The 26785-nt window shown below is 36.4% G+C and overlaps 1 protein-coding gene across 1 annotated transcript in view; it reads left to right on the plus strand.

Annotated features, from left to right (window-relative positions):
- Positions 1–564: 564 nt before the first annotated feature.
- Positions 565–26785, plus strand: part of PTPRQ (protein tyrosine phosphatase receptor type Q) — a 110457-nt gene continuing 84236 nt past the window's right edge. Inside the window, exons 1-14 of the mRNA XM_074599951.1 lie at positions 565–1369; positions 1846–1957; positions 2847–3073; positions 6976–7045; positions 9104–9303; positions 10712–10961; positions 14125–14253; positions 15024–15170; positions 16795–16967; positions 19409–19619; positions 21220–21372; positions 21486–21665; positions 22459–22566; positions 25108–25389. Coding sequence (XP_074456052.1) covers positions 1316–1369; positions 1846–1957; positions 2847–3073; positions 6976–7045; positions 9104–9303; positions 10712–10961; positions 14125–14253; positions 15024–15170; positions 16795–16967; positions 19409–19619; positions 21220–21372; positions 21486–21665; positions 22459–22566; positions 25108–25389 — 2296 coding nt within the window. The 5' untranslated portion in view covers positions 565–1315. The remainder of the gene's footprint in view (positions 1370–1845; positions 1958–2846; positions 3074–6975; positions 7046–9103; positions 9304–10711; positions 10962–14124; positions 14254–15023; positions 15171–16794; positions 16968–19408; positions 19620–21219; positions 21373–21485; positions 21666–22458; positions 22567–25107; positions 25390–26785) is intronic.

Consider the following 26785-nt stretch of genomic DNA (forward strand, 5'->3'; position numbering starts at 1 on the left):
GTGACAGATAGCATCACTGACTGGGCTTGCCCTGGGAGATAAGCATAGGGACAGTAGTTAGCTGCACGTACTTTCCGAAGTAGAAAGGAGACAGATGAACATGGCTATGGGTTAGACAGGTGGATAAATTATACAATATTAAAAGAGCTCATGTTTTAATGAGCTCTTGAAGAAGCTAAGATCTCGTTCATTATTAAGCTTTGAGTGGATGATACAGATTTAAAGGTGCATTTAAGGGCAGAAGAAAGTGAGATGGTTTGACAGGGGTAGGGTGAAAACTTGTCTTTAATAAAAGGAGTAAAACATCCAAATTTTGGGAACTAAACTCACTAGACTTCATGGAATTACCAGAATTCCAAAAATAGCAAGCAAGAAAAGCAAGCAAGCAAGCAAGAAAAACAAGCAGCAGCTACATCTTGTATTGTAACAGTAGCACTAGTTATGACAGTAGTAGTGCTAGCCTTAAGGTCGAGGACAGCAGAAGCACCAGGACTGTGCAGAGATTCTTTGTTAACTGGACACTGGGCAGAGATACTTGAGCTTGCTCTTTGTGAATGGGGATGTCTGCACAGCATAGCTTGGAGATTATCAACTGAGTCTTAGAGGTAGTATAGCAACTATACTGCTGTATCTAGGCTAATTAGCAATTATCCTTCATGTAGCAAGTATATGCTTTTATATATAAAGGGGGTTATTTAAGTTAATGTCTTTTATTCCATAATTCTCTTTCAGAACCTGCAAAGCCCGAAGGACTTAAATTCTTCAATGTTTCATCATATTCTTTTTCACTGTATTGGAGACTACCATATGGACATGTAGACAGATTTCACGTGGATCTTATTCCTGATCACGGTTCTGTTGTTATCCTAGATCTTGGAGTTAGGGAGTATCAAGTATGTGCTTTTATTACAGGACTTGCATGGCCAGTTTTTCCTTATGCACTGTGCTGATGAGGAATTCAAGCTCACCTCTTTAGCTATTTAATGCAAATATAATTTGAAATCATTACTGAAAAATTGGTGAGAGCAAATTTCAGCATCCAGAGTTTGTTACCTAATAACAGGTAGTGAATTTACTTTTTTTTTTTTTTAAGTCTGCTAGAAGGATACAGCCAGTCACCCAAGGGTTCATGAATAGTTTAACAAAGGAAGGGCAGAGCTACTGAGTAATACAGACTCATTAATTGTGTACTTGCCAGGAAGATCTGTGCTTAAATCATTAATGCAGGCAACATTTCACTGCTAAGCCATCAAAAAGAAATAGAAGCACTTTTTGATTCTGCTTTCAGGAAAATATAATAATATTAACAGAAATAATGGTTGTTCTAGTTGGTTTGCTTTTGTTTTTCATTGGAACTGCAAAGATACAGGTATTTTGTATAAATGCTTGCTAAGAAGTTGTTAAATATGTTTATTTCAAAAGATGGGGTAGCTTAAGGGTCAGAAACTTGTAAGTTTTTCAGGCTGCTTTTGTGTTTATTCTTTCAAAAAGGAATTTTATAATGCTTCGTATGTACCTTAATAGCAATGATGATACAGAAAAACCTCTATAGATACACTGATAGGTGATTCTGTGATAAAATTAATAGTTAATTTTGTTGTTCTTTAATATTGAATGTTATACAAATCTTATAGAGGCTATAGTTAAATAAGATGGCAAAATATTGTACTGTAGCTAATATGTAAACTACTATTTTTACTGTTGTAGATACTGTTGTATTTCTAAAAGCTTATTAACAGGTCACTTTCAGTAATACAATGCTTAAACTTTTCATTTTGGTGTTGTTTTTTTTTCATTTTCATGATTCTTGGTAAAAGACTTAAATGAATCTATGTCCTATTTCAGGCTGATTTTTCTAATACTATTCCTGGAACAGCATACAATGTCACAGTTTCTGCAGTTTCTTCTTCACTACACAGTTCACCTGCAAGTAGAACAGTGACAACAAATGTGACAAGTAAGTTAATGATGCCTGATGAAATTTTCTTGATTTTTTTTTTTAAATATGCTTTTTTGTATTTATTATATGTGCATTAGTATCTGAGAAATGATAATCAGTTTTGAACACTCATTAGAAATTTTCATCTTCTTTAACCATAAAAATATACACTGAATCTGAGGTGTTTTATAAAAGCATGAGAGTTTCTGTATCAGATACTTCTAAGAAGCAGCCCTGGATATGAGTTGTAGTTGTAGTCATCTGTTAGCCTGACTATTTAAAAACAAACAAACAAACAAACAAACAAAGGCCAAAAAAAAAGGGCCAAAAAAAAAAACCATAAAGGAGAACAATTTGTAAGCTTTAGAAAAATTTGCTATTGTGTCATGTAGTAATATCCATATCCCAATTTATACGTTGTCCAGTTTGGCCAATTTGGCCAAAACCACGACATATGTATAGTGGCAGAATTTGGAGGCATTTCAGAAAACTGTAGCCATATCAGACATGTTTTGTAAGAGAGTGCAGTTTCATTTTGAGTGGTTTTAGAGAAAAGCACTGAAACTAAGCATGCTAGAATATCTCAAATATTAAATTGGCATTAAACTCTGTTTTGTCCATGAAGATCTTGAGCATTACGTTTTTTACATTCTTATAGAAGAATGTTCCCAGTGTTCCAAAATTCGTTTAATCATTTTTGTACCAGGACTCCAGCCAGAAAAAAATCTTTTTATTCAACAGTACATTAATTTTCAGTAGTTTTACTGGTTTCTGGTGGCAGATGATCTAATTTCTTTATAAAAACTGTGAAGGTGTCTCCATCATCTAGAAACTTAATTAAAAGCTGCTTTATATATGTGTATGTGTGTATATAAAAAAAAATTACTTTTTTTTTAATTTTATTTAGATCCTGGACCCCCTGTGTTCCTTGCAGGTGAAAGGGTGGGCTCTGCTGGGATTCTGCTGTCATGGAATACGCCACGGAATCCGAATGGGAGAATTCTCTCCTATATTGTTAAATACAAAGAGGTCTGCCCATGGATGCAAACAGCTTATACACAGGTCACAACAAAGCCAGATAGTTTGGAAGTTCTTCTTACCAGTCTTAACCCTGGAACAACTTACGAAATTACGGTAAAAGCCTTTGAGTATTTTGAATTCTGATTTATTGTACATTGTGTGAGTTTATGGTAGGTGCATATAGTGTTTTCTGAAGGACCTTGCTAATTACTGTTGCCGTATAAAAAAATATATCAGCCAGGTATTTGTTTACAGTAGTGCGTTTTAAATCTACTTGAAGTAATTTCCAACCAGAATTGTACTAAACCGTAATTTCTTCTGTTGATATTCTTATTGACATATGGCATTATGTGGTAGAAAGTAAAAAGCAAAGGGTAGAATTTTCAAAAACATCTAAATCCTTCTTCATCTTTGTTGAGATTTAATCTTTCAAATCACTGATGCACATGTAGATTTCAATATCATCTCAGCCAGATCCAGAAAAGCATGTAGGTACATACTTCTTTCTTTGATTTTAAACGTAATTAGTTTAAGAATGAGTTTTCTTGCCTGAATATCTGTTTAGATGCAGCCTGTAAACACCTTAGCCTGGTTTCCCTAAGCCTGGGAGTTTTACCTAAGTGTTATCTCCTGAAATAAAAGGTGTCATACTTTTCCATTCCCTTCCCATCGATTTTATTGCCTAGATATCCACAGTGAATATCTACTGCCAAAATCAGTACATGTATTCTCATGACTTCTATATGTGGGATTTGTTTACATTGAGGTTAGGCACTCCTGATCCATCTCTGAACTCTTCAACAATAGCTGACTTCAGGTGGGCAGAAATGAATATATTTCCCGAGCAGTTCTTCACGTGACTTACTTTTTCATAAGAACCTTGGAGGGGTACTTCTTTTGAATATCAAGAAAGAAACAAAATAATGTGTTCGTTTTGCTTCATTCCATGTCATGTAAGTTCATACAGCACAAAACTATAAAAAAATATTGAAGTTGACCAGACTAGGAATAGGGCTGTGCAGTGATTCTTTGTAAAGGTGGGGTGTGTGTGTAAGAAAGTACAAATGTAATTACACCTGCCGTTGTGGGAAGGTTGTTCGCTGTGAATCTACTTGTGATGACCATGCTGATAAAAGCCAGTACATCCACAGCTGCAGAAATGTTTATCCTTTGATCTCCTGCCTCCAGTCGTCTGCTAAAAAACCAAAAATAGCAACACCCCCCCACAAAAAGTTCAGCTACTATTGGAGAAAAATATTATCACTTAGACTCTAAGCAGATTAATGTCCTCAGAGAAATTTAGTTATTAAGAGAATATAGTTTGCAATTCTGTACCTCAGTAGCACTCGGGTTGGAATTCAGTATTAAAGGTTTTGCAAATTCCATTCTTTGGTCCATATATGAATCTTCCCCAGGAAAAACATGGAACATTTTAAATCATTTGTTTTACTTAGCAATAATTTGCCTTTTGTTGCCATATATGGGAGCCAATCCTTCCCATTACTGGTGCCTGAAACGTTGATCTTAGAGCAGAATTTGACTCAGGAAAGTGACTTGTAACCCAACAGCCTCTGTCTAACAGGGACCATGTGGCTTTTCTCCTGAGTGAATAAAAGTCTGTTGGCAAGCTGAGTGCTGTTACGTTACCTTCTGCTTTGGTAGGCACCCTGACTGCCTGACCCACGCGCAACCTCATGGATTCAATAACAACTCAGGTGGAAACGCCTTTTCTACCGCACAGATGTGGCCAAAAAGCAACATTACATGCTTTCCTTCTCTTGAGCAATTTCTTGTGGTTCTTTGGTTAATTTTTGGAGTCTGTTATGTTTTGATAGTAGCTGGAAAGTAGCTCTTGATTTTTGCATAGGTGAAAATTCTTCATTGTTTTAGGGTACCTGGCTTGGTCCTGTTGTTAAATTCCTTCTGGTGAATACTGTGACAGTACAGTTCAACAAACCCTGTAAGCTTTGAATATGGGTTTCCAACCTGTTTGTAACAGCCCAGTCTTAATTTCTTTACATTTAATGAAAAAAACATTTTGAAAGAAATAGCAATTACAAGTGATACTTTGTTAAATGTTGGAGAGCCAGGGATAGTTTTGTAAATTATTGGTAATTTTGTAAAAATACGCGCTCAAGATTTTTTTTCAAAACTTAAATAATTAGTGTCAATGTCATACTTCAAAGCATAAAAATGAATACTCCTTGCAAATGTGAACTGCAGCTACTTGAACTTTGGATAGTACTTGATCATCTGCATAGTATACCCATCCTTTTTAAATGTTTCCAGGCTTTTTTTCTATGTCTCTTTGTGGTAGCGATCTCTAAAATCTAACAGTACATTGTGTAAGCATTTGCTTTGATTTCTCTTCAAAGCTAATTGGTGTGTGTAGCTGACATCTTTACCATGCACATTTTTGCACGCTTATGTCATAATAGCCTTGAGTTCTCTTGAAACTACACATATGAAATGTGAGTTTCCATCTCTGGTTTAATGCTAGTTTTCCTTTCTGGATCCTTTCTACAATACCTACTTTGAGATGAGATAAAAAAATCAGTGTTCAGGTGTGGATATACCTTTAGATTTAGATAATGTAATTTTAATACTGTCAGAATTTTCTGATTGCCTGTCAATCCCTTGAAGATCTCCGGGTAATTTCCTCAGCTGTTGCAATTACTGTAGAGTTCATCTGTGCCTGTTTGGAGTCATTCTTTCAGTGACACAAAAGCTGGCTGTACTCATGAGGTGTGTGTGCATGGAGAGGGAGCGTTTGCGTGGTTTAGGAAGGAGCTGGCCAGTGATACAGATTCTCCTTCACCAAGCAGAACATGCACTGCATTGGGAAGTGGTCGTAAACATATGCGTCTCTTTACATCCTGGATTAAGTCTTCCATCTTGCCTCGTTATTTCTTTGCTGTGGCTTGTCTGCCGTGGCTCGGTGCTTTTGTTTAAATAGCTTTACAGTCTTCTGAAAGATGTACAGTTTAGTCCTGAGAAGTGATTAAAACAATTTTCCTTTATGACCTGCTCGTGCCTTCCACACTCTGTCCTTTGTTATCCTTTGCGTGTTGTCTGTCACTTCTACTATGATCCACACATAGTTATGCACATCTGCCCCTTCTACCCCCACTTTCCCCACAGTCCGCACAGTCAGCTCCCTCAGCACCACTGCCATACCTGACACTGGCAGGAGGGAATGAACGGCTCTGCCAGCTTTAACCTTGCTGGAGACCTTTTCGCTTTGCTTCTTCTTTCACACATTTCTCACCATCACTGTTGGAATTTTGCTCATGTTTTACCTTTTGTTGTCTCTGTCACTTCTTTTCAAAATAAGGAGTCCGACTTCACTCCTCTTTCTTTGTAAGTATTGCATGCCGTGGCCCATTGCTGAGTTGAATTATCAGTAAGCCCTATATTGCAGAGCACGTAGCATCGTTGTTGTGTTTATCTCTGTAAATTCTACCAAAGTCACAATGTACTGCCCTGCTGTGGGAGGACTCTGGTGTGATCGTGAGCATTGAGGCACAACCACCGTAAAATGCATCCACAATTCTGCTCTGGGTTTCTGCTCTGAGGGAGGTTGACCTGCTTTTGCTATCCTTCAGGAGCTCAAAAAATAAGAGAACCTAGTTTCCTTTTTGCTCCCTTTAGTTATAATATGAGTAAAATAGGAATGGGGAAACTGCTTTAAGTGAATTGTGGTAAGGAAAAGGAGCGTTACTGATGTTATTCTTGCTGTTGACTTTAGCATAAAATGGGGACACAGAACTTCTGAAGTGTCGCCAATCACACGTGGGTTTCTCATTTTCTTACACTGTTTCATAATTTTTCCATTTTATTTTTTCACATTTAAATATTGAGTATAAATTGAGCAGTACAGCTATAAACGGCATGTTCATTTGCATATTTATAGTTTAAAAACTAGAAGGTGGATCTCTGTGTATCCTTAAGATTTTCCTAGTCCCTGAAACTATATATCCTATAGATTCTCTAATGTGGCTTTTTTTTTTCTGTAGGTGGCTGCTGAGAACAGTGCTGGTGTTGGAGTATTTAGTGATCCTTTTCTTTTTCAGACTGCAGAAAGTGGTAATTTTAATAAAGCTGCTAATTATTTTAATTAAAGCTGCTATAATTTGTTCAAATAAAGTATCCATAGCACATTTTATACTTGAACAAATTCTGATGCATTTAGAACAAAATCCTAATTCTTTTCTTATTCTCTCACTCAGTGGAAAAGGTGCATTTTGTCCTATTTGCTAATAACAGCAATTAAGGTGTGCACGTATGGGCATTTCTTATATGTAAAGTCTGTTTGTATGCCAGTTTCTAGGTAGGCTACTTTCAGAAAGCGAGGTCACAGGAGAGCAGAGCTACCTATCAAGTGGACCCATCTGCTGTTGCCTGCAGCAGGATTAGGAGACAGACTTTGTTGTGGGATCAGCTCTGGCATTGCCTACTTATGTCAAGCCATATTTGCCTAGTGCTGGAGTCAAATACCTTCTCTAGAAAGGCCAGTACAGAATATATTTTACTAAGTTTTTATTTCTTAATTCTGAAGCAAAAAAAATAAATAAATTATTATAATACACGATTGAAATTAAAATCTGACTTGCTGGTTTTGAAGACTAAAAATTTATAATTACAGTCTGAATTTGCATAATCTTTCCTAATTTAGCATTTGTAGTCTTGCTTACCCTCCACAAGCAGTTGAGCTGAAGAGCTGGCACCAGGCCAGTTACATTGGGATGAAGAAGTCTGAGTGGAATATGGAATTTGTGCTGCCACGGCAGTGCCCATCCCTCTGTGGTTAGGTCTTCTGGTTGGTTTTTCTAGCTGTGCAAACCGCAGAGTTCCACCTCTGAGTTAATGTCAGCAAATATCACTCTGCATCAGATTTCTGGGATAATGCAATGAACTATGAAACAAAATATAAGAAGGGGTAGTACTTGCCATACGGAGCTGTGCAAAATCATTATTTTTAACTATCCTCTGTATGTTATTGTTGGTAGAAGACCTTATTTCTGCAAGCTTTATTTACTCGTGTTTGACAGAGGCATCGGTGTTTCTCCATATGAGAACATTAGCTTTTTACTTTTTGCTGCATTTCTGCTTACATTTTATTAAAGCTGAAATCTCTTCTTATAAATGTAATTGGAAAGTTTCTTCAAATTCTAGGTGAGAGTTCTGTGTCACTGATACTACATTTATACTTTTACCTTCTCACTTTTTGGGTTTTTTTAACTCTTGCTTTGATGTTTAAAGAAACCCCAACATTTTGATCAACATGAAGAGGTACAGTTTAAAGTAGGGAAATTAGACAGAAGATATAATTACATAAATATAAAAGCCATAGTCTGGGAGGAGGGGGAAGGGGGTGAAAGATCTGCAAAAGATTCAGCAGGGCCTAAGCAAGAGCTGAACGTGAGGCTTGGAGGATGTGTCTCAATTCAGCTATGGAAGTTCTGTAATTGTGGGCACTTGTATATGTGTATATTTTTAAGGCAGCATAACCCTTTTATCCTTAGTACTAAGTAGCTATCGCAGAAACTTCTACTGCCCGTGGCATGCAGGCAGGACTAAGAGAGAGCTACAGTGCTCTAATTCTCAGGAAAGTTCATATAGCTTGTAAAATCTCATTTTGATGCTGCATCCCATTCCTTTTTGCCGTGATTAATACAAATGCTCTGACAAAAGGGCCTGGAAACTGTCACTCATACAAAGAACACCATTTCTGTAATAGTAGTAAGTATTCAAATTAAGTTGAGCTATTTAAAGCTACCAAAAATCTATATCCAGCTGAAAAGGTGACGCATGTAAGATGAAATAAAACACCCAGTGCTGTCATATGCTCTTAAACAAACAAAAGTCAACAAAAATTTGCTATTTTTGACACAGTCGATGAGTTACTTCTAGGAAGATGTTGACCAAACCAATCACTGTATTACTATGAGACTGAAATAATTAAATTTCTCACTTAAACTAGATTGGAAAAGAGCTGGTTGTATATCAGCTGCTTTACATGTGTTTGTGAATGGTTGTTATTTATTTGCTTCTGGGTTTGGAAGCTAGAAATGGGATTATTTTTTTTTTCCAGTGCTGAGAAGGAAAGTATGTCTCACTACTTTTGTTTGTTTTGTTTTCAAGCTCCAGGTAAAGTAGTGAATCTCACAGTTGAAGCCTTAAATTATTCAGCTGTAAATCTGATCTGGTTTCTCCCTCGGCAACCAAATGGAAAGATAACTAGTTTCAAGATTAGTGTGAAACATGCAAGAAGTGGAATTGTAGTGAAAGATGTCTTGGTTAAAGTAGAGGACCTTCTGTCTGGGAGGTTACCAGAATGTAATGTAAGTGCTATAAACCTTTTAAATTAGAAGTAGACTCAAGCTGCAGAATATAGTTCTATATTTGAATTGTGAGACATAAAAAATTTGGAGGCTTGCTTTTCAGAACAATCCCAAATACTTTACAAACTTAGGCCCAAGGCAGGATATACTGGTTGAAGAAAAACCTTTCTGTACAAAATAGTTTAAATGGAATACTTTTCCTTGAAAAGCTCAGTTTAATCAAAGTAAAAATGTTAAGAAAGAGTCAATTTGGCGTCCTTTTAACAGGAAGTGATGAAATAGATAATTTTCAATTTTTTTCAGCTTTCTTTTTTTTTATTTTTGTTTTTACAGCAATTATAAAAGGCAAGAATTATTTTTTTTGTCAGTGCTGACGTGATGTTAATGTCTTATTTTTATATATAGTATGACAATGCTTTTTATATTTTAAATTTATGCTTTATTCTGTGTATCACATTTCAACATTATTTAAATACTTTTCATATGAAAACAAAAAGACCCACTCTTAGCAGAGTGATTTTTATTTTTTTTTTTAAAACGTTGGTAGTCTGAGTTTCCTTAAAATACGCATTCACTGAAAAGTTTCTGAATTTTGACTGTTCATTGGATTCAGACTTGTAACCAATGTATATCTTTAAGAATTTCTTGAAGAAAATTCTCTTTTTCAGTATTTATTCTCCTTTTCCTTTTTATCCTGAGCAGAGTGTTGTGATTACGCAGATGTCAAGTTGCCTAACTTTTTGGTTTTTTTGGAATGATAGGTTTAATACTTTAATGAAAAGTGCGGTTTTAAATGATAACAGATATCAGGATTTTGGTTCTTTGGTTTCAGTTTTTATTTGGAAGATCATCTTAGGCATTGTGAAGATTCCCAACATCAGGCTGATTTAATTCAGCGCTGAGAAGGGAGACTGCCACCTACCGAATCACAAGCATTGGTTATTGTAATGTCTAGCAGTCTTTCAGAGGTGTCTCCTGACAGTACAGATTAGAAAACCCCTGTCTGGTCTTATCCATTATATATAGATATATGTAAGCTATATATGTATATATACATACATAGAACATAGATGTGATGTAGAAGGACCTCACTAGGGGACTTCTTTGTTAAGAGAGAGACTGAATGCTGAAAATGGAATCTGGGAATAATTAAATGAATCCTAGAGAGTTGCTTCTGTTCAGTTCGATTTGAGAAATTTTGGGATAAGGCAGGAAACTATAATACAGTCACTAACAGCATGTACTAGCAATGTCAACTAATGAAATGATAACCTAAATTTGGAGATTGAAGGATAAAAAGGAGAACCAATTTTGTGTAATTTTATTTCACAGGTGGTCTGCCTTTTTTTGATCTATATGTATTTAGTTATAGATGCAGCTTATCATATTTCATATTTTGTCTTTATAGGATAACAGTGAATCATTTTTGTGGAGTACTACCACTCCTTCAACTACTTTTGGCAAATCCACAATTCCTTCACGGACTACAGTTACAGCAAGTACAGAGGCATCAAGTCAAATGAGCTCTGTTTGGAATGAACCAATTAGTTTTATTATAACTAACCTCAGGCCATATACCACCTATCTTTTTGAAGTCTCTGCAGTCACCACTGAAGCAGGTTACATTGACAGTGCAATTGTTCGGACACCAGAATCAGGTATATATTGCATTCAAATGGAAATAAAATTCTCATATTTATGTGAAAACCTCAAATATCAGTTTGAAGTTCTCTTGCAAAATACTTCAATCCGAATCTGTCTTTATCTGTATTATGCTCTTGTATTTACACAATTACTTAATTTAACCTGATGGAATCAACTGGAAGTGTATATTAATGTATCTAATAATGTACAGTGTGGGGGAGTTCAGTTATTATTACAAGTCAAAGATACCAAAGTATGCTCAGGACAGATCAAAATTTTATGAAAATCTGAGGATAATTTAAGAACTGCAATTAACGGCACAATGGAAGGAGAATGGAAAATACAGATAAAGAGAAAAGGTGTCAGGCACGGTATTCAAGAAGTATGTGTATTGTGTACATTGCAATGCACTTAAAGCTTAAAAATAAGCAGTATGAAGAAAACTCCTGTCCCATGGTTCCTCAATATGGATATATTGCAGAAAGTTCTTCAGGGCTGAAGAAATCTTTAAACACTGGGAAAGTTGGTTTTGGATTACCTGCAATGCACTGAATGAAGGTTGTCCAGGAGCAGGAGCTTTATAATGGCTTAGGGAGTGGCCAACATTATTTTATATATATAACCCCCCCAAAAAGGGGTTCTAGAGGAATGTTATTCTGTCGTTCTGTTTGCGTGTACATCATTCTTTTGCCTGACACAGTTTGATGTTGCTGGGTTGCCCTTTCATACATCCGGAGTTCATAGCACTGTTCAGATGAAAAGAAATTTAATTTCCTCCTAGCGCTGTTCATTTGAATTGTTTTGCTAGAATTAAAATATCCTTAGCTTGCTGTTCTGTCTGTGGTTAATGAAGTTTTGGATAGTTTCTGTTACAACGATCTCAGAGCTAATTCCCACTTTATTTTTTACCCTGTTAACATTCTACAGTAGGTGCACTGGTAATAAGAAAACCTTGGAAAATGATTAAAAGCTTATGCAATGGGATTTAGTTCTGCCAAATACATAGAAAGATGTCAGCTGTTTGAAAGATAAGCTCTCCAATTCTTGCCTACTGAGTGCCTGTACAGCCAGGGTTCATCCATTAAAGCATGGTCTGGGAAAAGGCAGGTTGTCTTACTGGTTGGTGTGGGTGACTGCGTGGTGTGCCCAGAGCACAACCACAGTCAGCGCCTATGGCCCAAGCCTCAGCAAGTCCTTCCTCTTAGCAGCACGCTGGCCCATCCAAGCTTCTGGATCCACCTCAGATCATCACCTTACGAGCATTCAGGTGCCAGTTAAACTGTTCCCCTGAGAGCCCTGCATGCCTGCGCGCCAAGCAGCCTGTTTGGAGGCTGACCATAGAGTTGTTTGGTGATTTGTTAGGAAGGCATTACGAGTTAATAGACGTTTTGCTGCATTATTTTCATTTTCTTACCTTTCATTTGCTTCAGTGGGGAAGCTGTTTTTACATGCTAAAGTTTCTATTTATCTATAAAGCCTATATAGCAAAATAATGATTTAGGAGTGTTGCTTTGTAACAGGTCTCCCTCCACTATCAAGCACCATCATCCAGTCTCTCTGTAATTACTGAAATCAACTTCCCTTTTCGAAATGTCTTTGTTCTTACAAGAATCTCTTTAGTGTCACCCTAGCCACCCCCTCCAAGTTACCAGTTTCTCGTATGGCCAAAACCTCACATTTCAGTCCCCCACTGGAGTATCTGAGATGAGGCTTGAGGGAGAGGAATCAATAGGTTATAATTTGTGATAGCAGGTGGGAGGATGGAGAGTGCATTTATTTCAAATATCACTTTCCAGCTCACACAGGAGCATGACACAGAGTTGTTGTCATGCCCATTTTGTCACACAGAGGAAGGTGGTATATGTCTCTGCTGTGTAGCTCATTGGTGTTCCATTTCAAAATGTGGAAAATTATTTCTGCCCCTCCAACCAGAATTGTCGGAGCTGTGATGAAGCTCTTCTCTGTTCTTGAAAAAAGATATTTTTCTTGCTATGATTTTTGAAAAAGGGGCTACTTCTTTAAAGCATTTTAAAATGCTTCATTCTAAATATTTTGTGAAAATCCAGCATGCAAATATTTCCTTTACTCGGACAGCTGTCGAGGAGAGGATACTTCTACAAAGAGAAAAAGATTTAAAACTTGAAAAAAAAAAAAGTGGACTCTTAAGACAATACTTCAGAATTATGTGCAGTTTTAGCTGATGCAATTTGCATAACTCAGAATGATTAAGTAGTAAGTACTGACTAATCTATAGTATATCTTTTAGGAATTACAGGATTTTTCATTTGTACATTAGTTTTTACAAAAGACGATAGTACTTTTTAATACGTTAGTTAACTTACAAATTTGTTTACAGGATCAGTCTATATCTACACATTGGCTTAAATCTCACACATGACATTTTCATAGAAATTTATATCAAGCAGTTTCTATAAGTTTACTTGGATATGCAGCATTTTTGAAAATCGGGTTTGTTTTTACTCTATGTGGATGTAAAAAATTCCACCTCCTTTAGTTGTCTTTGGATCCAGATTTTCATCTCAATAGTAATCTCTCATTAATTTATCAATACCGTAGAAAGGATATGGATGAGATGCCATAATGAGTATGAGTATCCCATACTCACTTGAGTATTAAATGGTAAATTAATTAAGTTCATCTGAATAGTTTAATGAAAATAGAAAATTACTGAAGTATGCAATGTTTTCGCAAGCTTAATTGTTTCCTGTTTTATTATTTTGGATAACAACGTATATCTTAGTGCTGTCAGAAATCTTCAATATGAAGTATTGTCTCTATAAAGAAGAACCTGTTCAAGGAAGAATAACATACCCGCTGTGAGCTCTGTATTGCTGAGCATCACAATTGTATTTGAGCATCTTTTGTATGTAATCTATATCACGATGAACTCCATGCTAAACTTGGTGTTATCCCTGCCACCTTTGTCTTTTAAGGCTTATTTGCCTACTGCCAGCTCTCCTGATACCTTTGGCAAGCATTACCTTAGAAAATAAATGAAATAAAAGTAGGTAATTTTAATGAGATGTGCTTATAATGTAGCTTCCCTTCAGGATCTTTAATGTTTATATTTACAATGAATTGTCTGATGTGTGGGATTTTGGGAAATCCTAATATAAATTTCTTTATGTTCAAAGACTTTTTCCAATATTGTTTAAGTTCCAGAAGATCCACCACAAAATTTTGCCAAAAGCAATGTTACAGCAAAGTCCTTCTCAGTGATGTGGGACTCACCAACCATAATAACAGGAAAGTTTAGTTACAGAGTTGAGCTGTATGGACCATCTGGTAAGTCTGAATTGATGTTTTATTTATTTTTCTTTTTTGTGATTATTTCCTTACACTTGCATTCTTAGTGTCTTTGCAAATCAAGAACCAATATTTGAAAGCAGTGCTATGTATCCTTATTACTATAGACTTTCTAATAGATTTGTTACTTTTAAGAGAGAAGTCTGTCCATTATGAGGAAGAGGATGCAATGAAATTCACATTAGATATTATTAAGAGTGGAGGAAATCAACTTTCCTCACTCTTTTAGAGAGATGGTAGGCTAAGCTCGCAGCTCAATTAGGGTGCTTATATATCCAAATCATTCTGTATCTTACCTTTACTCTTTTATCTTTCCATTAAAGAATTCTGGAGGATTTTCATTCTCCTGTAGCATACAATGAACTGTATGAGTCCGTTTTGATGTTTTTGTAATTTTTTTGACTCAGACAAGTATATATAAAGAAATTCTATAACTGCCTGTAGTTAAGTAAGAAGTTAATGAGCGGCATACTAATGTTTGGGGGGTTTTTTGTGGGACCACAGAGGAAAAGCAATAGAAATTAATTTCTATAAAAAAATACCCACCTCTTAAACCCCATATGTTCTTGAGATGGTTTTGGGGGATTTTTTCAGGCATTCAATATTGTTTCTAATGAGGTTGATGCCAAACTAGCTTTTTCACAAATAAATTTGTCTTTTCATTGTCCTGGAATGTAGCTATATTTGGTATAAGCGAATAATGGACTGTTTTTATTTTTGAGCCGAGATCTCTTCATTTTTCATTCCAGGTCATATTCTGGATAACAGCACAAAAGATCATAAGTTTGTATTTAGTAACCTTGTGCCGTTTACAACATACGACGCGTACGTTGGTGCTGAGACAAGTGCTGGGGTAGGGCCAAAGACTAACCTTACAGTTTTCACTCCTGCAGATGGTAAGTAAGCATAAAGAAGAGAAGTAAATGGTCTGTACATGATAACTGGTTTCAGTTTTCCCTTCAGAGCCTTTTATGTACTTTGCAGAGGAAAGAACGGGTGTGTTATGAATCTTACAAGAGAGGGATAGTAAGGTAATGAAAGAAATGACCTGAAAATTTATTATGTATGTTCATTTATCCATTTTTTTCGAATTCATGTACTGTCACTAAATTTACGTAGTTTCTGCCTCAATGAAAGTAGCTATTTTTAGGTACGGTAATTATGTTGCAGGCCCCCCACCTACCCGTTAGATGGCAGCAAGTGGAAGAGAAAGAACAGTGCAGGATTCCACCACCACCCCCGCCCCGCTCCCCTCCCTCTGACTGTTTTGTTCAGCCCCGAATGTTTGTTATTAAACATCTCGTTTGACTTAATTTTCACCAAATGCGAGGCCCCATGCCAGTTTCTAATGGAGCCACCTTTACCAGGGACCGTAGCTCTGAGGCATTGTCTTGGGGCAATCAAGTGGTTAATTTTGCCCCTGAGCCATCAACCCCGTCGCTGGGAGTTTTGGCTCCCAATAGTCCCCTCACCAGGTGAGAGCCTTTGCTATACAGAAATGCAGTTTATCATCTTGCATGTGTGTGAGATTGTGCAGGAATATTAGTCTGCAGAAAAATCTGAGAATCAGTGTGTAACAGGCAGGCATTTCAAGATGGTTGTTTTTTGTGTTGTGTTTATGCCACGCAGCACAAATTTAGAAGACCTTTCAGTCAGTGATTGCTGCAATGCTTGCTGTCAAGGTGCAACAGCAGGAGGAACACATGTCCTTATTTATCGTATTCTTTCTGGAAGTATCCGAAGTATCTGCTTTTGTCAGTTCTCAAAGACAATTTTTGGAGATGGGCTGCCTCAGTACAGCCATGCTCATCTTCTGTCTAAACTCACCATCAGAAGCCAAAGAAGATTTTGGTGTTGGGTTCTTTTTTTTAGAGTGACACAGAATGTCTGATTTTAACATCAAATCTGTGTTATGCAAGTAATTTTCAAGTTTGTCTTTTTCTGTGGTATATTAGGAAAAAAATATTTTTCATAACAAATCTGAATATCATTCTATTGAATATAAATGTTTCTGAACTCTGGCAGTCCTATGTAAAGTACAGTATCATTATTACTGTGTAGTTAAAGGAGAAATTGAACCAAAACCTGTTATAAAAATAAAATGAAGATGATGTATCACATGCATTTTTCCCCCCCAGCTTTTTATGTCATTCTTGTATGGTTTCGATGATTTTAGAATTAAGCTTTAATTTTCAATATACTTGAAGTTCCATATAGTAAGCTAGTAAAGGTCTTCTTGCTTCCAGTGCATTGACTTCCGTAGAGCTATCCTGATTTACATCATCTCAGGATTTGACCATATTCGTACATAATCATATATATCAAAAAACTGTGTACATATTTTTAGAACTGTAACTTGTTTGCTAAAAAAACATGTGAACTCTCTACCTGCACAGTAGCAACTCAAAAGATAATGATGTGAAATTTGATTAAATGCCTTTGTACTTAGCACATAGTGCTGAAAAAGCTTGTAATAATCAGAGATATTTAATTAAATCAAGTTTCTTCTTGAATAATTAGTCCCAGGTGCTGTATCAGATTTACATCTAGCAGAAGTGGAAGCCACATCTATAAAAATCATTTGGAGGAAGCCACAACAACCGAATGGAATCATTACCCAGTATAGAGTTAAAGTACACGTGCAGGAAACAGAGGTGACTCTGGAAAACACTATTCTCGAAGGAAAAAATAAGGTATTTAGGTTTTTTAATATGTATTTCTTTTCTAGATTAAATTTGCTTCTCTGCCTTATCCAATAGGTACAGAATGTGAAATTAGCCATCACAGATGAGTTACCAATGCTTTTAAAAGCCACCTTCCTCACCCCACCCTCTTTGGCTGGGTTTTAAAGAGATTCCAGTAATGCTGTTTCCACAACATGAAAACAAATAATAATTCTGATTAAATGATCCAGGATTTCTTAGCCAATGAAGGCAGGAAGCCGTAGACCATAATCTTACTATCCCTTCTAGCCCCTGAGTTCTTTGCCGTTGTAGGGTGACCTAACAGGAAGAGTATAGATTTAGGTGCCTAGATTGATACATAGCCACTCGAGCAAACTCCTAGAAGATGTGGATATGAATCCTATGGAGAAGTGAACTCAACATAAGTCTCCCAAGGCTGGTCAAAGGCTCTGCTTGCAAGGCAAACACCCCTAGACTTTCTGCCCCTGGTTGTATCCTTGAATTTACATGTCTGATACTACATACTGAACTCCATGCTATGGTTGTATGCTAAGGATATCTGTACATATCTACCGGATCAAATCTTTTAGGAGATTTATTCTGTAAGTCAGTCTAGCTTCTGGATTTTGGGTGCTGATGTGCTCTACATGCTTAGATGGGGCAGCTGGGAGCATGCAGCACAGAACTGTGGACCCCTAACAAACATTCGGCTCAGAATGGAGTACTTTCTGAGGGAGGGCTTTCTGGTCTTAATTTTGAACATAGGAGCCCAAAGTTTGAATAATTCCTTTTTTGAGACAATGATGTCTTTCTCTGGGTCTGACACGGAATCTAAGTTTTTGATGTAGAGCTCAATGAAGGAGTTTGCTTTCAAGTTGAATGGTATACATTAAAGAAAGCCCTGGAGCCAAACATTAAATAAGGAGTAAGGGAAAAAAAAAATGAGGATAAGGATCCATTCATTAAACCAAGCAGGCGTCCTTGGAAATTGAAAGTATCTAATTCTGTAATTAATGATTGTATCATAGTACAGACACAGAAAAAAATGAAAATTGTCTGTGCAGACATGTTTTAATGATGGGGTTTCCTAATTTTTGAGTTCTTAGTTTAGCATCATTGCTGCTTTATTGTAGTTTATTGAATGTAATTTTCTAATTAAAAAAAAAACCAAACAAAAGAAATAATAACAAACATTACTTTATGTAGAACCCCCTTGACCCAAGTTTAAAGCATCTACAGGATTTGAACTGTCGGATCCACAGTGCTAACAGTACTCAATAACTAGTACCAATAAAAGGCTGTTATCTTGTAGGTGGAAAATACCCAGAGGAAAAAAGTATTTCCATATGGGTTACTCTTTTGCTAAAAAATGTTGGTGAAGATGGGGCATATATAGCTTTTACCTGATGGTACTTAGGTGAGACTGATGCTGTGTCTCTGCCTGTGGTTAATACCCCTTAGTTACAACAGTAAAAAAGCTGCTTTGCCCTCTCTCCACCCAGAGTCTGTAGGGAGAGAGATAATGTGTATTAGTTACATCACTGTAAAAGCATCTCTTTCTGGCACTGAAGTGGGCCATATGTGTGAGTGGGGAGTGTTCACAGATGACAGCAGAACAATTTAGAGACACTGGAGTCCTGGATTTGGTCCCAGATTCTGAAGGGGCATAATGATCTAGTGCTTACATACCATTTTGTACCTCTACTCTACGCTGTCTCTCTTTTCTCTTCTGCTTTTGTTGTTCCTCTCTTTGTAGTTCTTGCTCCCCTTATAGCTACTGCTATCCCTTTCCAACATTTGTCTTTTGTGCCTTCTGTCCTATGTACCTCTACATCACCTCCCTTTCATTCTCCCTTTTCACATATATTCTCCCTTATTTTCCCATTCCCCTTTATTTCATTAGCTTCTGTTTTTCTCACTCATTATCCCCTTTTTTCCTCACAGCGATCTAGTCAACCTGTTACTCCTTTTCTTCAGAGCCTAGTAGGAGCATCTGAAGCTGTCTTGTTTTCAGTGCCTGCAACCTGTTTCAGAACAAGCCTAACGCAAATGGAATCTCCCAAGCTCAAATATGTGTCTATTCAATATAATTCCAAGGATATAGCGCTATATTATATGAACTTAAAGGCCTTGCTCTGGAATTGCTACTTTACTATAAACCCCATATTTTTAAAAAAAGGAAACAAAGAATATGATGTTTGTTTAAACAATAAAAATGAATAAAAGGTTGTAGTCTACTGGCAGCTGAGCTTTTTCATGAGAAATATTGTATTTTGTGAAGTTAATTATTGTTGTAATGAAAGATAATATTCGTATACCAACATTTGTATATTGTGTGTGTAAATATATGAACAAAAATACAAACATTATTCATATATTATATATAAATTTAATTAAATAATTTAGTGATGATGATGATTGTGATTTATTTTTATACTTTCAATTTTTAGTATTTGATTGATTCTTTGGAACCATACATGATAAATGAAAACTTCAAACCTTCTCCCGCTTGGAATTCAATGGAAGCAGCCAATGAATTATATGAAGGTTCAGCTGAAATGTTTTCCAGCATTCAGACAGCTTCCCCAGTAATATTTACGAGTGTTTCTGGTGATAATTTGCCTGCTATACATGGATCTGCAGAATTACATTCTGCTTTGGGTAAGATATTTTAGGATATTTTTCTACCTGCTCCTTTGTTCTGAAGGACCCTCCTCACTGTCCCAGATATGATCTTTAGCACATGGTTCAAGCAAATTATGAATGGGTCATTTGCTGGAGTCGGATTTTTTTACTACCAAATAACCTTCTGAAGCAAATGGGAATGCCACACAGGCAGGAACCAGCCCCTTGTCACCCAGCTGACCTTCTTCCTAGTGAAAGGAGCACCCGAAAGCCATCAGCCAAGCTGCATAGACAATCAGTTATTACAGTTGCCAAAGCAGGTGTGATTGTCAGGGATTAACATATCTCCAAGCCCTTCAGAGACCTTGATTTTTCTAAGCCTTTTGACTAATAGGTTTTCAAATGTCAGTGAAGGTAAATAGGTCAAAAAGTTACAACTTTGCTATATGGGTGACAAACAGGTGGAGATGACCCCATGACATGGTGATGTCATTAGTGTGTACACTTGTTCTGTATTATCAATGGACCAGTGTTTCTTTACCAAGTATGGATATTTACAAATCATTAAGCAGGCCTCAGTTAGCAGGCAGGGAATTAAAATACCACTCTAAATTTTTTCAGTGAGAGTTTTGAAACTCACACTGAAAAATGCAGGAAGTCAAGTTTTTACTTTTTAATTTCTGCTTTAAATGCAAATCTTCTTTTTACAGCCTCATTCAGCTTGGGGTATTTAGTTGCTAAAAGATGTCTGTGTTGCTGAAAAATTGATTTCAGACATGGTATGTTGTAACCTAGCACATGATTATTATTTTACAGTAGTTATTATAGTAGCTAAAGTTGTTGACGGCCGAATTTTGAACAGGACCTGCTGATTTTTACATGCCTCCATTTTAATGCTGGTGTTGAAAAACTCTGAACCTGATACTCAGTTATGTGAAGCACCCACATTTTTTCATATCGCAGTGGCATAATGTCAGCTTTGTAACAGGTGATTTTGACTATCACAGTTGGGTTGCTGCTGACTTTGAACTTTATTCTACTGACCACAACTCTTCTGCTAAAAAATACCAGTGTGAAGGGATCCATGAGGGGAGCCATTTCAAATATAGTCATTATAGCACAGTTAGGACGGCAAGAAAGAGGGAATCTGTCTTTCTCAATTAAAAAAACCCGACATTAAAAACAAAACCAAAAGCCCAAATAACCTAGGAGCCATGGTTCTGAAGTCACTGGCGAGTCTAGGCCATCTACAAGGCTTTTTTGAGTTCCTAGGAAATTTCTCTCAAATTTTTTTGGAGATAGCTGTCAGTATAAACCTCATGTTTTTAGTTCTTACCTATTCATTCTTTCACCTAGGCCAATCTATCCATTATTCCTACTGTCTGAATTCTATACTTCGTACAAGACCTCTGAAAAGCAGAGAGGATTGCACACATGGAAGTCGACCTATAATAGCTTCTCTTTGACTGAGTTAAGACACGGAGTGTAAACTTTTCCTTATGTTTTTGTAACTGCTGTGAAAGTTAATTCTTTTGCAATAAAATAGTTCCAGGTCACCATGTCACAGTGAGTTTAGAATGGAAAAGACAAAAAAAAGTTTATGAGTGAGTAACTATTTATCTCCATTTAATCCCAGGTAATCGGTATCCCATTAACATTTTGGCAGAAGAACTGTCATATGTTATAGAGGGCCTTATACCTTTCACAGACTACACAATCAGTGTGTCTGCTTTCACTGCTGTTGGAGAAGGGCCACCATCAGTTCTCACAGTCAGGACACGTGAACAAGGTGAAATATTTTAATTCTAATATAAGTTAACATACATGTCTTCTTTCAGTGAACATTTTAATTTCTTTAATAATTTATTTGCTTATTGTCATATTTTTCTGTTTTCCTTTAAGTTCCAAGCTCAGTACAAAATATATCTTACAAGAATATTAGCTCCTCCTCTGTTTTGCTATATTGGGATCCTCCAGCAAATCCCAATGGGAAAATCATTCATTATACTGTTTATGCAATGGAACTGGATACAAAAAGAACATTCCACACAGTAACTTCAAACAACAGCTTACTTATGACAGGTAAAGTGTCATTTGATTAAAAAAAATAAATTACGTTATACAAAATTATTTTTTCCAGCTTGATGTACTGTAGCCATTTGCAAGGTAGGTGGAGCAAATCTCCCCATCCACACACGCACAACACAACTGCATGTAAAAGCAAGGTTGGGACACTACTGCCAGACTTGTCCACTGGGGAAGGGTATGTAGGGAATGTGAGATGGGAGGAGAGGACTAGGTAAGATGAGAAGTAATTGGTGAAATGTGCCAAGTAGTAATTTGTGAAATGTACGGAGTAGTAAGTTGTGAAATTGATTTCTCCTTAGAATTATTTCCTCAACCTCTTTTTTCCACATAGAAAAACATTCCTAAATTGTCAGTTCTCTTTCAGCTTCAATTTTTTTCACAGTATTTTTCTGACATAATTTTCTTCTATTAAGGTGATAATTTTGATAGTAATTTTAGAAAATGCATTCCTCATGAGCATATTTATGCTAATCAGAGTAATGCATATAGAATAAAAACATGTATTTGGATGTAGACATACACATCCTTTGTTTTGAAAAATAAATTCTTAAAGCTATTTACAGGGTTGAAGCTGGTTGACTTATTTCAAAATCTATTGATTTGAATGAGTGCCTATTTGTCTCTTCCCAAATAAATGGTATTACACATATTCTGTCCTTTAGGTGATGAATGTGCACCAAAACCTCTAAAAACAGTAACAATTTTTATAGTTTTATAAGTAGCTGTGAGGGAAAAAATACGTTTAAGAAGTCAATAGTCAATATTTTTTTTTACCTGATCTTTTTAGGTTTAAAAAAATACACAAATTATAAAATGAGAGTCGCAGCCTCTACAACAATTGGAGAAAGTGCTTTGTCTGAAGAGAATGATGTTTTCGTGAGAACCCCTGAAGATGGTAAATAACATTGTTTGCAATGATGATTTGATTTCTATATTGACCTTTTTGCTTCGTCAGAAGACTGGTCACATACATAAGGAGGGGAAGAAAGCGTACAAATAAAAGCAATGTTGAAATTATCAGTCTTCTATCAGTCAGTGACTTCATTCAGCCCAATTTTAGGTAAATGCTAAAAATAATGATGAAAGCTGCAGCATGACCAGCAATCAAGTAATTTCAACTCTGAGAGACAAATGGGAAGAAAGCTGCAAAGCTGAGGTTCCTTTACTGAAAATAATGTGTTCCTAGGCACCATCTAAAACATAATCAATTCTCTTTGGGACTAGAGCTTATCTTTTTTTTTTTTTTTATGTTATCATATGGAAATTAGGTTGGTTTTGAAGCATCTGGAAATGACAGCTTTCAACAATTCAGAAGCCATATTGGTGTCTTTAAGCAGAGCTGCTGATAAAGTGAGCGGGTTTATATAGAATGATATTATATGCAGTTATTTTTATATGGGTTTGGGACTTTATGAATTTTAAGACTGATGAATAGTTTTAATGTAGGATATAATGCTACTTCATGAAGATTTCTGGATCTACCTTGCTTGCTTGCAAGGTAGTCTCCACCCATGAAGGTATGGGGGGCAGTACCTGGATTTTGCCTTTGCAAAGAGAACACAGGAATTTGATTTACAAAGCAGAGTCATGAGTATTAAACATCAGTCTTTTCTCATTTATATCAGATTTTTATTTTCACTGGTTTCACAAAGCTATTTCCAGTTTTTGCCAAAGTAATAAAGAAGGTAATTGTCCAATTGACATTTCTCTCTCTCATTTCCAAATATGCTACAATAGAGGAAGAGTAATTAAGTGGGAATAAAAAAGAGCAAAGGATTACAGGATTAAAAATTATGCTGATTTATGAATCTTAGATGATTTGAATAACCAACCAACCAAAATATCAAATTAAAGAGTGAAAGTTCAAGTGCTCGTAAATTTTTTTAAAAGTTGCATGCTTCTATGCTATTACTTTTTTTGCAGAGGCAAGGCATATCACAAGAACAGAAAATTACCTACCTAAGTATCTTTTTCTCTGAAAGTTTACAGTTCCCTGCCTCTGAGCATGAGAGAAATTTGTTCACTGAGTGGAGTTGCAGGCCAACAATTTGTCCATTGGTATGAGATGCCCGCAAGCCTAGATGAAACTATTGAGAAAGCCACCTGTAATTCCTATCTTTTACAAGACTATGCGTAATTAGTCTTGTCTTGTTGTTGTTCTTTAATTTTCCTGAGGTAATTCAAGTTGAGATTCACGTCTCCTAACTCTAGCCAATCTAGGAGTGAAAACTTGTTTGTCTCTTGATTAGTTGAAAAGCTAGATACCTCCAAATAAAAGATGCACTACATCTGTCTTAGATAACTTGTGTTAGGATGGAAGATACTAGGTTGTGGCATTCAAATATTGTTCCATGTAACATAAATTGGAAAGTGCATTTCAACGGAAAAGTAAGCTTCTTTCTTCACATGGGAAATATCCATGTGAGCAGTCCTGCCATCCAAAGTAATCATTTGTTACAGTTAACGCTTTCCATTCGTGGGCTCTGAAGTCAGGAATGAAAATGGTTTGTGAGACCTTTAGGTCAAAAAAATCCAAGATGAATTCCAAAATATCTGTACATGGGTATTTGTACACAAACCGAATTGCATAATCCTGGGTTCTTATGGCATTCTTTTAAAATTTTATAGACAGGTTATTTCAGGGGTGAAGTGATGAAGCCTTTGGAGGAATCAAGGTTGACATTCAAAGCTGACTTTATTCATAAGTGCAGCCGACTTACTTCTTCAACACTTCTTCAACACTTCCATGCGTTATTAGCTCACCGGAGTCACATTAAATCATACGTTGCTAGTAGATTCAGCCAACATACTACCCCGGAGCTGGTCTTGTTTTGTTCATGACCTTCACACCAGTACATGCAAGATTTACACTGGGGTCTTCATGGTCATCAATTAGCAGCTGTATCAGTAAACTAAAGGGAGTTTAGTTACAGTGTGTACAGTCCCTCTCCTGGTTCCATGGTTGGTTGGGTGAAATAAGAGGGGTGGTTGTTTACAAATGAAGCAGTAAGACACCATTCAGACAAAGTTAAAGAACTTGAATTCGAGGAAGCTGGAGAGAGGATTTGAAGGATGAATCTGCATGAGAGGACTAGACAAGAGATTTTTTCTTAATAGATGCAGTTTTGTATAAATTTGTAAGTGGATGAGAAAAGAAATTCCAGAAAAGCTAAAGTGTCTGGGATGCAAAAAGATGTCTAGTTTTATTAGTGAAAAAGAAGAAATATAGAAATTAACTGAGATAAAAAGTGGTAAAGCTTTGAGAAGGAGAGTGAGTGAGTGTAGCCCTTTTGGTACAGTTAGCTATGCATATTGCTACAGTAACCTTCAGAATATCTAAATGTTAGGATCCAACAGGTTTATGAGTTCAGTCCTATATTCAATTAATTAAAAGTCTCAGAAGTTGTTTTTTTTCTCTTTGATTTCTATATTGCAGAACCAGATTCCCCACCCCAAAACGTGGAGTTAATAAATGTAACTGCAACAGAAATAAACCTGAGATGGTTACCACCTGAGCAGCCTAATGGTCTCATAACTCACTATGAAGTTCTGTGCAGTGATTCCAATGACTTATTTATCAAAAATGCCTCATCTACAAGTATATCACTGGGTGAAATGAAGCCATATACTCTCTACAACATCTCTGTAAGGGCATTCACCAGACTTGGCAATGGGAATCAGTCATCTTTCCCACTTCTGGTGAGAACTTCTGAAACTGGTGAGTATAAAAATATGTTTCCCACAATTGGCTGCTTTATGGTTACATTTGATGTCCAGGAGATCAGTTTAATTCATTTTAAAAGTATGTGTTTGCTTTGCAAAGCAGTAAGTTTGAACCCTGTTTTCTCTTTTATATAGAAAACAAAAGTAAGGAAATAGTAAGGAAAATTAAGAAGAAAACAGTGTGAAGTTGTATGCCTGATGGCCTTCATGTGTTTTGCTATTTGTCCTTGAAGATTCCTTGTGTCTTGCAGGAAAATAATTTTTTTGTAGGAGAGGAAGGGTTTCAAAAAGTGTGTGTGACTTGTAATTCAAGTTATGAACTGAAATTTGATAAGAATTCAATCCTAATGCTTAAAAACCCCCTGAATTCACAGATAAGGTGCTATTTTGTAGCAAAGTTGTTTATTTTACTACAAATATTTTGGAGAAGGTACAGATAAAACAAAATAGCAGAGGATTGGAGTAGCTGAAGTTTTTCCAAGAAAGGAAAGTAAATTTAGAAATGAAGATTGCAAAGGATGAGCATTAAAGAGGTGTAACAAGGCACAGGAGGAGACTTCAAATAAGTAAGCAGCTGTAAGGTAAGACGATGTAGAAAAGGGGATATAAAATACTGGCAGAAGGTCATTAAATTTTCAGTAGAGTTAAACAGGAGAGGTATTAGAGAAAACACTGAGGGTAATGGTGTTTATGGAGGAATAAATGTTTGGGTTATGCTGTAGACTCAGGAATGAAAGGTGACTGGGGAGGCAGGCATGAAGGTTAGTTTCCTTTAGGACTCGGATATATCCAGGTAGCACTGGTATGATGATCATCCAGTTTTGGGGGTCTTTTGCCATCTTCACCAATTTGCTACCTCAGACAGCTGCCCACTTTATCTATACCTAGATCTAGCCCTGGAGCTAAGCATTGCATTTTTCTCAGTAAGGAAAGTTATGCACGTTCTGATGTCTCTCAGAAGGGGCAGGGAGATGCTCTGGCTCCTTGATTGTTAAGACACAATGGAATCGCCATTAGCTCCTTCTCCTTGTTTCTGAAATGAACTTTGATTTTTCCTATGTGAAGTAGCTGTGGTCCAGGCCTGCCTAACAAGTCAAGCTCTTAAGGAATGGGGACACAAACACCTAGTTTTTAGATTGCATGCAACTGTAGTCATAATAGAAGCACCAAGCTAGCTCTGTCAAGACATTGTGCTACTTTTGAGGATTTGGGGGGGTCAGATACCATAGGTACATAGGCACCTGCCCATCAGATACAATGTTCTTAGGCATAACCTTTTTTATTGCTGTCTTTAACTTAGACATCCATCTTTTGTCTAAGTTGTATTTTAAGGTGGTTAGTTCTTTCTCAGTGCCTAGCTCTTCTGATGCTCAAAACAAAAATTTGAATTC

The sequence above is a fragment of the Larus michahellis genome, chromosome 1 (genome assembly GCF_964199755.1).
Source record: "Larus michahellis chromosome 1, bLarMic1.1, whole genome shotgun sequence".
NCBI lineage: Eukaryota > Metazoa > Chordata > Aves > Charadriiformes > Laridae > Larus > Larus michahellis.